Consider the following 13,904-nt stretch of genomic DNA (forward strand, 5'->3'; position numbering starts at 1 on the left):
GTACGCAATTTTTATTGCAAGACAAATCAAACAGTAATTAGTGACATAATTTTTGCTATAATTGTTTTACACATTAATACTCAAATACAAAATAAATCTTGAGTTCAAAACTTTGATTTCTTAATAAGCTTCTCAACCTGACCATAAAAGCATAGAAATAATCAAATGACCAAAATTGAAGACCCTATCTACATCCCCCTTTTGCTTCTCTTCTCTAACCTTGCAGACGGTTTCCTCTCCATCTTCAAAGTTATATGATTATGGCCAGCGCGAGCTCAAAGCCTTAACCTTCTCTGTTGCTAACTCTCATCGGCCTCCATCTCGTCGCCGCGCCGCTTTCTGCGTCACCGTGTCGTCTCGTTTCTCGCCCTCAATATTGATGCTGTCACTGCTATCATTCTGGATGCAACAACTTCAACCAGTTGACCAAAATGCTACTAAAGAAAATATCAATAACTGTGTCCCTCTGCCAGATAAAACTGAAACAATCAATAAAATAAGTCCACGAATACATATCTTATTAACCTAGAAAAGGATGGACTTCCATCTTATGTGAAAGAGAAGTTTTTTTCAACAATTCAGAGGATGTGTAATAAATTACTACTCAACATCCAAACTCGTCTTTTAAACAAGTCGACTTGAAATGCAAAATAAGACTACTAACTGACATTTCCTTTAATAATTAGAAGATGCACAATTCAGAATCCGAACTAGCAAGAATAAATTCAACTGCATGAGTTCCAGACAGTGATTTTTTTGGTATATGATAGCAACATCAACCCTAGATAAACTACACTACCAACTAAGAAGATCAAAATTTTATTTTAGTAGAAGAATTACAATCTAAAACTGAATACACCTGTACTATAAGGAATGCATGGAGCGTCTCTCTCAACCCCTCCATTTTAAACTTAAAAATCAAGAATAATCATGTCATGTCAGGATAATGAATAAATAAACAAATTGCTAATCCAACACAAGGTTTCTGATACACTCAAGAAGAATGTAAAACCTCAAACTACTACAAATATAAGTAACTTTCTTGTACCAATACACTTTAATTATTTGTGGCTGAAGGCTAAAGATCAATCATGTGTTAACTCAAATCACTATGTTTCCATATCTATAAAACTTGTAATCAAATAAAAAAGTTCACATCACTATTTATTTATAAGTAAAATGAAAGTTCATCCAAAAACATTCATGTCTAATAGACTGTGAAGGATCTCAAGAAACTGGCAATGCATGTTGTCCCCAAACTCTGTTATCATTCCCTTAACCTGTATAGGATAACATGTCTAATAAATACCTTATGAGTAATTTTATACATGCATGTCATAAGAAAAATGTGACCTTATTTGCATACAAAGCATACCAGAAATCCAAGAAGTGTTATTCCTTCTTGCCGAACAACATAGGATTGCAAAAGAATAGGATCTTGATTCAAGAAGAGAATCAGGATATCTGTTCTGGAACCATCATAATAAGTTCACATTAGAAATTAAACAAAGGAAATGCATGAACACCCAAAACTGAATCATTAACAGATCAAGGTGACAAAGGGGAATCAATACCCAATTAGCACCAACTTCTTATCTTGACTTTGCAAAACCTGGATGATGACATCAAAGATGCCTTCATTCATTAAAACCCTAAAAATATGCATAAAAATTAAAAGATGAGAACCAACAGGGTTTATAAAACGAGCAAACCTAGCTAGGATAAATCAAATAAAAAATAATTAAGAGTTAAACATCAGTGCTACAAGTCAGAAAACTATTTTAAACAATTATAATACCATACTACAGTTGCACATTATTACAATGTGAAAGATTACATAATACCAATGCTATAATCTTAGTCGAAAAGCTCTAACTAGTTCCATGATCACAATATCACATATAATTACCTAAAGAGCCGAAGCTGCTGGACCATCTGTAAGCTCTTGCTTAAGGTACAAAACTTGTTCAGGAAATATACCTATTCATATATAAATGATGCATATCAAGTTTAAAATAAGAATCAACACCAAAAAAGACAACAATTATTAAGCAATACAGCTTTAAATAATAATAATGATAATAAAATAAAAACATGGTGTTAAATAAATAAAATGACAAAAATTAAATAAGTATCAACTCAATTTTCTTCTCATCAAACTTAGTGCTATGAATCAAGCAACTCAGTTTTGAGATTTCAATTAGTTCATGCAGGTAAAAGAGCTCATTAGGTCAAATGCAGATGAACCAAGCGGTGCTGAAGAAAATTAAACAAAGTAAAAGCATTAATAAAAGAGTTATATATATAGGTACCATTGAATCAATGGATTTCTGGTTCATGCAATACTCTTCAAGCTTTTGAAGCTCTTGAGAGAAGTTCTACAAATACAGGAAGAAGGCACCTGAGGCTAAGATTGGAACACAGTGTCAGGTAGCAGCAGCAAAGCAGAAGCAGAATAAAAGGTAGCAGCGGCAACGAATAGCAATATGTTGAGCTCATCAATATTTATATATGGTCACTTTGAAACAATGAAGACAAAAGTGTTTGGGATCCCAGGATAAGCTATTCAACCAATAAGGTCATAATTTCTTATAAATATAAATCAAGCTACAGCATTAACAGCTTTTCATATCAGATTATATTATTCTAGTATTATTTTCAAATGAAAAAAAATATGGAATCCATGAATTATCTTTTTCAATGATTTGGAGTGCTTACAGCTAAAGACCCACGCTCGGCAATGATTTTGTTCTGCATAAACACAAAAAAAAGAACAAAACTTAGTAGCACAAATGAACCAATTAACCTTCTTAAGATTTAACTACTATAATGAAAGCAAAAGAACCACGTTTGACATTATGAGGCTCAAACAATTATCATTTAAACTTCTCTAACTACCTATAAACTGAAGAATCAGAGAACTAGGGAAGCACAAATGAATCAGAGAATAAACAACATAAACAAAGAAGCACAAATGAATTTTGTTCAGATGAGAAGCCAAACCTTGCTAGCAACCTTGTTCTTTGGGAACTTGACGGTACCTGCGGTTCTCTCCTTCCACCGGTTCCCTTCCTTGTCAAATCGGTAAAACTTTGATTTCCTAAAATCAATTGGAAAAGAGTAATAATAATTAAAAGCACAGATTTATTGTAATATTCAAAATAAATGATTAAATGATGATCGAAGATTTACTGAAAAAGCACGAAGATTTACTCAACAGCGACGATGGCGACCACCATGACGGCTCCCTCTTGCGCGTCGCCCTCCTCTGCGATGGCAACTGTTCTTGCGACTCCCTCATCGGCAACCAGGAAGCACGACGGTGACTGGCGCGACGGGAGCAGCTCCTCTTTCCCCTCCTCGGCGACTGCGAAGCGCGAAGCTCCTCCAGCGGCGGCGGCGTGTTTGGTGACGGCTCCTCCTCTCTCATCGTCGCTCTCTCTCTCTCTCTCTCTCTCTCTCTCTCTCTCTCTCACAGGTTTGACTCAACAGCGACAGCGGGCTGCGGGTGACGGAGCTGGAAACAAGGTGGCGACTCCTTCCTCGAGCTATCCTCTTTCGCTTGGGTGAGGTGGTGCGTGTGTGTATTGTGTTGTGTGCGCTGGAGAGGGGAAAGGGGGGAGTGGGGATACGGCGCCATTGTGAGGGGAAAGGGGGCCCGTGTGGTGGGTGTTAGGTTATGGTTTGTGAATTAAAAAGGGGTAAGGTTAGTGTGCCGGAACAGGGAGCGCTGGCGATGTTCTTCGGATTGCTGGGGTCGCTACTACTCCTGGGGTTCTTTCGAATAGTTTAGGGTTCTTTTGAAGAGCCTTCTTTGAATACAAAAGTTTCGAAGAGTTTTAGGATTCGAAAGAGAAAGATAGAGTTTAGAAGATGGTGTGTAATGTAATTAACTAATTATATTATTTTTGAAACGTTTTTTTGTTTGCAACCTTTTTAGCCACGCTTTTGAAGCGTGCCAGATGAGTTGTAAAAAACGGCCACGCTTTTAAAATGTCACTATAACAAAATTCTGTCGCCACGCTTTAAAAGTGTGCCTGTTTTTCTCTATGGCTATGCTTTTTGAGCTTGGCAAAAAATGCGTGGCCAAATCTCAAATCAATTGCCACCCTCATAAAAACATGGCTATAGACCCCTTTTGGCATGCTTTTTAAGCGTAGCAAAAAAAATATGGTCAAATCTCTAATCAATTGTCACCCACATAAAAGCGTGGCAAGAAAAAAGTGTGACTATAGACCTTTTTTCTTGTAGTGAAATTAATCTATCTAAAATATAAATTTTGAAGAATTTATTTATCACTTTACTCTTTTATTTATGTCATCATCAAAGAAAGCATGAACATTATGAAATGACAAAAAGTTGTATTAAGCACCAACAATAAAATTTGACCTAAAATAATTTTTTGCTTTACACAGCTTTAACGGATGAAATATCCCAAAAATGGAAAATACATTAAAATGATAAATATTAATTGATATGAGTATAAAATACATATATAAAAGTAAAGATGCTACACATCCATGTAATCATGTAACCAAGTTAGGTCAAACCTAAAACAACTCACGCGCTTTCAATCTCATTAAATAAACGTGACTTCCACGCGCCCTATACACACGGAACCACTACATTCGTGCTTCATTATTAAAAAACATTCCTTATTCTTCAAAACACACAAAACCGCTTCTTCTCTTCGAATCTCTCTCAAAATCACTCAAACTTCAGTCACATTTTCTGCGAAAACCACTACTGCAGAAGAATTGCGAGAAGATTTGGCAGGAATAACCACAAACGAATGAAAACAGCAACACAGACCAAAGGTATGAGAAAAACTACCGTTCATTTGAAATCTTGCAATATCACATTTCTTCTAGTTGCATTTTAGGTTTACTAGATTGATTTGCTTCTATATGTGAATTAGGGTTGTATAAAGGTGATTTGGAACTTGGTGGAGGTTGAGTGCTTTTACTTAGGTGATTTTGGACCTTTTGGGTGCCTTGGTGGTGTCTCGGAGCATACGTGGAAATTGGGCAAGATATGGTTTAGGTTTCGCGTATTTAATATATAATGTTTTGTGAAAACTTAAGCTAGATGACCATAGGTTAGAAATTGAATTGTGTTGTTGCTAATTGGATATAGTGAATGGTATGAATTATGTTGCATTGGTTTTGAGGGTGAAATTGATGTCTTTGTTAATGAATCATGAAAGTTGCGTGTGATGATATTGAATTATAATTATTGGTGATTAATGAGATTGAGTTATTCAATTAAGAATTCGTTAAAAGTGGTCGATTGATGAATTGCGGTTTGGATTTTGATTTTGATTTACCCATTTTTCAAAACTTCTAGTTAAATATCTCTTTCACTATATATATATATATATATATATATATATATATATATATATATATATATATATATATATACTTTATTATCTCAATCTTATAACTTAAGCATAAGATTAAGTGTGATAGGGTATTATATTTATTATCTTTTATTTTATTTAGTTATTATTTATTTATTTATTTTCTAAAATTATCTTTATTAATTTTTACAGTAACCACCTTTCTAATAGATTTCTAACCATTTTCTTTAATACCCTTAACATAAAAGAAAAAAATTAGCATAAGACAAATTAAAAGAAGAAAGAAAAAAAAGTCTATACAAAAAGATCAAGCAAATTCAAAAAAATTCTTACTTAAAAAGACGGTTAAAAATATAATAATTTATGTATTTTTTTATCCGCTTAAATTAAAAAAAAGCAATATGATTTTACCTTCTTAAAATTTTTAACAGTGATATTAGAGTAAACACCCAATCCGGTTCTCGTCCATTTTCACAAAGGACAAAGTGATCCCTATCCAAAAAAAAGGGACACTTCGACCCTCAACCTTTTTATTATGGGACAATACGGTCCGTTTGTTAAAAAATTTATTAAATAATAATAAAAATTAATTTTATGGGGATTTTATTTGTATTTTGTGGGGTTTTAAACCTCCACAAATTATTAATAACTTTGTTTTTAAAAAATTCCTTCATCAATGGTGGTTAAATGAAGAAAAACCATTGATAAAAATGATGCCACAAAATAAAAGTAATTATAGTATAATACCTTTTAAAGGAAAAAAATAACATGGAATAAGAAATAAAAGAAGAAAACTTTAATGTTGATAATATTGGTATTGGTGATGATGAGGATAGAAGAGATAATGATGATGATAAAATATGGTTACACAATAAAAATAATAGAAGTAAGAGTGATAATAATGAGGATGAAAAAGATAATGGTAGTAGTGGTAGTAATTGGTTATATTATTGAAAAGATTTTTGTGGGGGTTTAAAATCCCCACAAAATACAAATAAAACCCTTCACAAAACTAATTTTTATTATTATTTAATAAATTTTTTAACAGAAGGACCGTATTGTCCCAAAATAAAAAGGTCAAAGGTCGAAGTGTCCCTTTTTTTTTGGACAAAAATCGAATTGGGTCTTTACTCGTAATATTACCCAAGTCAAGATTTATGAAAATTACCTTATTAACTATTTTGAGCAATTTCAGACAGTTGGAGTCCATATTCAATTTTTTGAGCCACTAAAATTGTACACATACTTATTGGTTAAATTTATAGTGATTATGATTAAGATAATTATGATAGATATAAATTTTGACAATATTTAAAAAATATACTTAAAATTGTGGGTTTTTTATTTTATAATACTTTTGATTTAAAAAATAAAAATAAAAAGTCATCAAATTAAAAAAATTGTCTAATAATAAAAAATATAATCTTAATTTCAACTATAGTTTATAAATATTATCAAAATTTTATAACCTTAATCGATATAATCATACTCAACGTAAAATACACCTACTTAATACTTATTCCGTATCTATAGAGTAAATTATCAAAATTACACCTAATTTTTTAGAGCGACTAACAAAAATATCCTTAATTTTTGTATTTAATTAGGTATTTATTAGATATTTAATCTAAAATTTTGTAAAAATATTTAGATAATTATTTAAAAAATATATATATAAAATTGGACTAAAATTTGATCTTTAAAATTACTTTTAAGAAAATCATTTTTGGCAATTGATAAAAAAATTGTAGAAAAATGTATTTGATGTATAAATAAATTTTAAAAATAAAAATATTTTTTTTAGTTATGTTTACAAAAAAAATTATATTAAAATTTAATCTCTAAAATATATTTTAAAAAGTATATTTAACATCATAAAAAATAAGAGATATTTTTGTACATATATTCAAAAATCAAAAATAATTTTAGTAGTTTATACGAATACATATGAATGTGATGTGGGGCCATCTAGTGTACAGATGTGCCTGTACAGATTTTTGTTCTTTTGTGGCTGAAAAAGCGTGTGATTAAAAATATTGCTTAAAGAAAAAGTGTTATCCTTAATCGTTAACTTGGCTCTGATACCAAATTTTAAGTCTTTTCTTTTAATTTCTTTTTCGAAGTTTCTATTAATTCTTCGAATAATTTTCCAATTCATAATAAAAAGTATTGACCGTATTACTAGTATTTATACTTCTGATTTTTTATAGTTTTTCAATCTTGTTTTAGTTTATAATATTTTTTTTTGCATGGATTATTGTATATAAAACTTTTTATCTGTTTGTCTTTTTCTTTAATATAATTTCTTAAATCCTCAAAAACTTCTTTTATTTCTACATTTTCTGTTGTTTTTAAATATCTTTTTAATTTTTCAACTTCATTTTCCATTTTTTCTTTTAACAGTTTTAATTCTTTTAAGTCATAATATGGTTTTCCAGGCATTTATAAATTTTTTAAGTTTAACTCCAACTTGTTTATATTTATTCTTGTTTCTATCCTTTTTATTATAAGGTCATCAATTTCGATCTGAAGATTGTTTAATTCCCTTTTATACTCCTTTATTTTACTTTTTAATTTTTTCGCCCTATTCCTTTTTATTTTATTTTCTGGTCTTTCAATCTTTGTATGCTTCATTATTTATCTTAGAATTTCTGCAAATTCTATCATCGATTCATCGCTATTTTCTAGAGATTATATTAATTTTTCTAGCTCTTCGACTTCTCTTTTTAACTTGTCATAGATTGTTTTTAGAGCTTCAAATGCTCTTTGATTTATTTCAGAAAACTGTAAATAATTCAACCGATTTTCTCTTTCAAAGAGCTCTTGTTTCTTGTCTTGATAAGTTACATATATTTTTTCTTTATTTATTGTCATAATTTAATGTTTAGGGTTTCATTTAATTTTTCGACCTTTTTTGTTAATTCTTTTATTTCAGAATTTTCTTCTTTAATCTTTAACTTGGATAAACTTAAAGGGCTATTAATTTTAGATTCTCTTATTTGAAAATTCGATAAAACTAATTTTCCTGATGGTTCTTTTAATAATAGAACTGGGTTTTCAATAGCTTTATATTTTGGTATTTCTATTTTTACAATTTTCTGAAATAATTCATCAACATAAATTCTTTCTCTGTTTTTAAATATTATACTATGATGGCTATTTGTTAAAGCATAATTTATTGCATATGTAATTGAAAATGGTTCATCGTCTTGTTCCATTAGATTCTTTCTGTGAAATTTATAAGCCAAACTTATAGATCTTCCAAGATTTTCAGTTGATAAAGGTATAGCATATCCAAGATGGGCATTGAATTTTACATTTACATTTGCCAAGTTTCCATGAACAATTCCAATTATTTGATCTATTGGGTCATCAGTAATTCTTTTATCACAAATCGCTAAGCTTATTGGTGAATTAATTCCTTTCATATATGTAGATTTGATTAAGACTTGTATAGTACTAATATGAATCCATCCAATTTTCGATCTCTTTTGTTGATCTTTAATTTTCTCAATCTGTTTACTCAACTCTTCATCATTTATCAAAGCTATTTCAAGTTCTCCATTAGCAGATTTTATCTTTATAGGGCTTTCAAGTTGAATTTTTCCATAGTATATTATATTTTTTCTATTAAAAACTTCTTTTAAAAGATTTTGTTTATTAAAAATTTCATTTGATTTGAGGTTTAATTCTGTTTTTAAAACAGCCTGTTTTTCGTTATCTAATAAAGCAGTTAATCTATAATAATGAGATTCTTCTGTTAATTCTAAGCTTTCTAAATAATTCATAACTAAGAGATTAGGATAAAGGCGTACCTTTCTGGAGAAAAACTTCCTTTATTTAGTATATTTTATATAAGATGTTTTTATCTCCAAAGGGGAGATTGTAGATATTAACTCCAGAGGGGAGTTTAGAATTGGTTTTCCCTAAGGGAATTCTTCTTCAAACTATAGAATCGCCTCGGCAGCTTCCTCCTTACTCTCCTAGCATATGAGTACTCTTTGCCTCCTGCTTTCTATGGTTTGATCCTTTCTATAATTGCCTAAGCAACCTATTTATAATGGTTGGGTCTGATGGACAATTCCCATCCTTACCCTTCTTATGACGTCATTGCTTACGTCATTGTTTATTATCTTGCACCAGCTACATTGTTGGTGCTCTATGACCTAAGCGCTTACGTCATTATGCAATAATGTTGAGAGATGCTTCAGATGTGCTGTCCTCCTCTTTCATTATGTGGCCTTCAGATGCGTTGTCTCCTTCCTTTATCATGTGGGTTGATTCCGTTTCATTATTGTTTTCTTCAGATAACTCTGAGACACATAGCTGGCACTTGTGGTCTTCTCTGTCTTTTATCAAATAGCAGAGATTCCTTTTTATCCCTTCGGGGAGCTTTTCTAAGAGTCCAGATAAGTTGTAGAATGCTGATTCAAATTCCACTAAGAGTCTCATCTCTCTTTCTTCAATTTCATTCCTTTTACTGGACACAAGCAAAGTATTTCTGCTTTTATAATTGATTCTTGTGTGAGATTCCCTTGTTATCTTTTGAGTTCTTTCGAAGACCCTTGCTAGTGTGCTGGCTAGTCTTCCTTCATGACTGTAGATTGTTAAATCTTGAACTTGATCAATTGGTTGAAAATTTCCTGGGAAGACGGACATGAAGATTACTTGATGTGCTGGAACCAAGCATTCTTCTTCTTCATTAAAAATAGGTTGACTATTCGTAAATTTTAGGGATATATCCCTTAGATTTACGTTGTCAATCATATTTTTAAATCTCTTTACTGCATCAATGAATCCTGCAGAAAACTCACTAATAATTTTCAAATCATTAAAAATTAAAATTGTATCAATTAATCCATACTGGAAAAACTGATAGGTGTCAGATGGGGAAGCATCTGGAAATATAACCAGCTTTGTTAGCTGTTCTTTGGCAATAGGATAATATCCCAAGATTGCCCTTTTTTCTTCAGTCCAATTTAGGACTATGTTAAGGGTTTCTCTGAGATTTGATCTACAGACCCTTTTCTTTTCCTTGATTTCAGCCCTTGTAGGAATGTTTCTTATTATTCCTGTTCTCTGGGTTTGAATTGGAGCTTTATCTGCTCTTTTTAGGGTTTGCTCTGGATGAATAGCTTCATATTCCCTGAAAGATTCCTTTGCTTCTTCTAGTGTTAAAAACCCTCCTTTATGAATTATCCTTGATTGATGTGTAAATGGTGCTGCTTTTTCCCAGGCATCATATACTCCTTTCATGGGGCCATTATAAATTACATAATATTTTTTATCTTGGGTGGATTTTTTGATAATTTCAGCAATTGTTTTATTTTCTGGAATTTTTTCTTCACCTAATTTGTCCACCACGCTTAGCTGGCTGAACTCTGATGGTTTTGATTGTTGTGTTGATTTCATTGCTTTGATGGCCTTCTTGAGGGATTGGATCTGTGTCCTTATTTGCTGACAATGCTTGCATTTTTCAAGTTCTTGTTCGTATTTCTGAATTTCTTGATCTAATGCGTTGTAGACGAACTCCATTCTCTTGTTAATGTATCTGCAATAACATTTTTGTCACCCTTAATATATTCAATTTTTATTGGATATTGTAACAAAAATAATTGCCATCTTACCAATCGTCCATGATTATAATCAACTTTTAAATTATATCGTATGAAACCTGTTAGATAACTTGAATCTGTTTTTAATGTAAATTCTCTGGGTAGTAAATCAATTTTCCATTTCTTAAGAGATTTAATTGCTGCAAAGTAATTCCTTTGGGGAATATTTAGAATCTAGTGATTCTTTTTCTTGTTCCAAACTTTTTATAGCTTTCTTAGCTTTTAGACATCCTGACCAGGTTATGTCTGAAGCATCTGTTTCTACTATTAAGTAGTCATTTTCTTCTGGAAGTTTTTCACATAATTCTTTAATCCTTTGAATTTGCATACTGTCTTTTTCATCCCATTTCCATTCTTTTTTAGTACTTATTTTTGGAAATAAGCTTTTAGTGTATTCTGTTATATTCTTTAAAAATCCTTGATCAGAAATATAATTTATACATCCTAAAAATCTTTGTAATTATTTTCTATCTTCTATTTTATTAGGAAATAAATTTACCTTTTCTAGGACATTTTGCTAAAGTTTTAGTTTTCCTTGAGTGGATAGAATTAATCCAAGAAACTCTATTTCTTGTTTTGCTATTCTTGCTTTCTTTTTGCTAAGAACTAGTCCTTTTTCTTTACATCTTTCTAAAACTATTAATAATTTTTGAAGATGATCTTCTTTATCCTGTTTTGTAAAAATTAGTATATCATCAATGTACACTAAAACAAATTCATTTAATTCTTTTAAATTTTCTTCCATAAATCTTTGATAAATACCTGGAGCTTGTTTTAATCCGAATGGTAATACATTCCATTCATAGAGTAACACACTTGTTGATTCTTTTGTTGGGCAAGTAAAAGCAGTTAATTTCTTTGTTTCTTCGTCTAAACGAAGTTGCCAATATCCTGATTTTGCATCAAGAGATGAAAACCAAGTTGCTCCTTTTATCTTTTCTAAAATAGAATCTTTTCTTGGAAGTTTATGAGCATCACCAATAGTTGCTTCATTCATCTTCTTATAGTTAATAACCATTCTTCGTTTTCCCCTTTTAATTTCATTATTGTTTTCGACATAAAAGGCTGGAGCCGCATGAGGACTTTTACTTAATCTTATAATTCCTTTTTCCAAAAGATCTCTACATTCTAAAGAGAACTCTTCTCTATCTCTTGCGGAATAAGGAATTTTATTTGGAACATTTATCTCTTTTGTAGGATCTTTTAATTTAATGTTTACTAATTCGTTATTTGTATTTTTAATATCTAAAGGATTTTCAGCACAAATTTCATCCAAAAGTTCCTCTATCTTTATTTCAAGATTATTTTTTGGAATATTTATCTGAAAGTATAAATTTAAATAATATGTTTCTAATATGGAAAATATTTTAAATTTTAAGATCTTATCTATAGTAGTAGTTGGTATTTTTATACGTTTTGATTTTTAATTTATTGAAGAATCGTGTGGAGCTTTTAAAACTATATATGTTAATTCTTGAATGAATGGATGATATAGTTTTAAAAAGTTATTTCCTATGATAAAATCCATTCCAGAATCTAACATATATATAGATGGAACAATGAACCTATAATTTTGAATAAAAATTTCAGTCATCTCTGTTTTTTGGTCAATTTTATGTATTGATTTGTCAGCTATTCTAACTCTTAATGGTTTCTTTAATTTTTTCCAATCAAGTTTTATATTTGAACTAGCAAAACATTGTGTTGCTCCAGAATCTATAAAAGCATTTATAAATTTTTCTGTTATTTTTATAGTAATAAATGTGGCATTATTACTCAGTCTCTGAGTCTGTTTCTGAGACATATTCAAAAATATAGTCTAGGTTATCATCAGATTCCTCTAAAGGTTCTATAAAACAAGACTTAGCAATTTCTATTTGTTTAGTAAGATCTTTTTTATCCTTCTTTTTCGGACATTCATTTGCATAGTGTCCTTCTTCTTGACAATACCAACACTTACAGTTTTCTTTTTTATTTGGGCAATAGTCACTTTTTTGCCTTTTGTTTTTATTGTTATTTCTTGTTCTAAAATACCTCTTTTTTCTCCAGTTTGGATAGTATTTTCTTTTTCTAAATTGATATTTTCTTTTTCTCTGAAAATTTTTATTAAGCCCATATTTTTGGAGTATCTCTTCATTATCCTGACAGCAAATTCTAATTATATTTGCAAATCTTTTTTGAGTGGCTTCTTGCATACAACGTTCTTTTATTTCCTCTCTTATTGCAGCGGTGCTCCACCAAAATTATTTTCAATTGTCCCTCTATTTATTTCTCTTATAAATCTTCCCATTATAAATTCATTAGCAGGATATGAAAGTTTTGTTATATACATACTAAGATAATGATTTTTATCTTCTTCTTTTAATTTGTAATAATGTATTCTATATTCACATATATAAGATTCCACATTACATAGATCATATATCTGGATATTAGCTAAATGGTTTTTTGCTTCTTGATATTCCTTACCGTAGACTTCTTGTCTATGATCTATAATATTTTTTTCAAAAAATTCTTTATATAGAATCATCATTATATATAATATCTTATCATAAGCTGTTGTTTTTGTTGCTGAATCTTCTATTATTTGGTTTTCTATTGATATCATATAATCTCTTATAGTTCCTTTAGTATGAAATCCTATGTAATTCCAAATATCTCTTCCAAACAATTCACTAAGCTTTGGATTAGTAAAAGCTTCTAATAAAAAGGAATTCAATCAATTTTCGAAAATTTCTTTTTCATTCTTTTTACAGTCTAAATCAAGCATTCTTTCTCCTTCCATTTCCTGGATTTTAGGAACATATTTTGATGGTATTTTTGTATATTTTGAATCTTTATTTATAAACCCTTTTTTAAAAGCATAATTATCAAAACCTGTTTCCATTTATATTGAGATTGGTTATCTTTAGATATTCCAGCTTCAT

The 13,904-nt window shown here is 30.2% G+C and overlaps 1 protein-coding gene across 28 annotated transcripts; it reads right to left on the reverse strand.

The window, feature by feature from the left end:
* On the reverse strand, positions 1 to 3,880 carry LOC112703560 (uncharacterized). Of its 28 annotated transcripts, none has more exons than XM_072199713.1 (8): positions 3,219 to 3,868; positions 3,004 to 3,100; positions 2,719 to 2,751; positions 2,313 to 2,407; positions 1,910 to 1,980; positions 1,575 to 1,652; positions 1,376 to 1,469; positions 1 to 466 (listed from the first exon to the last, which is right to left on the reverse strand). In XM_072199713.1, exons 4-8 carry the CDS (start codon positions 2,337 to 2,339, stop codon positions 395 to 397), a joined length of 342 nt encoding a protein of 113 aa, XP_072055814.1. In that variant the 5' UTR covers positions 2,340 to 2,407; positions 2,719 to 2,751; positions 3,004 to 3,100; positions 3,219 to 3,868; the 3' UTR covers positions 1 to 394. The 28 variants fall into 26 exon arrangements, 14 of the variants coding, with proteins under 14 accessions (XP_072055817.1, XP_025610842.1, XP_072055819.1 ...); XR_011864179.1 differs by having other exon boundaries at positions 1 to 1,280; XR_011864187.1 differs by having other exon boundaries at positions 1,376 to 1,464; positions 2,313 to 2,401.
* Between the last annotated feature and the right edge of the window lie 10,024 nt (positions 3,881 to 13,904).

This window comes from Arachis hypogaea, chromosome 7, assembly GCF_003086295.3.
Source record: "Arachis hypogaea cultivar Tifrunner chromosome 7, arahy.Tifrunner.gnm2.J5K5, whole genome shotgun sequence".
Lineage (NCBI taxonomy): Eukaryota > Viridiplantae > Streptophyta > Magnoliopsida > Fabales > Fabaceae > Arachis > Arachis hypogaea.

Bases quoted from the DNA above. Each gene is read 5' to 3' on its own strand.
- LOC112703560 (XM_025755053.3), bottom strand. From the start codon at position 2,339: ATGAACCAGAAATCCATTGATTCAATG. The intron at 1,653-1,909 runs GTAATTATATGT...GCATATTTTTAG, and splicing joins CAGCAGCTTCGGCTCTTTAG to GGTTTTAATGAATGAAGGCA. The intron at 1,281-1,375 runs GTATGCTTTGTA...TATCCTATACAG, and splicing joins TAACACTTCTTGGATTTCTG to GTTAAGGGAATGATAACAGA.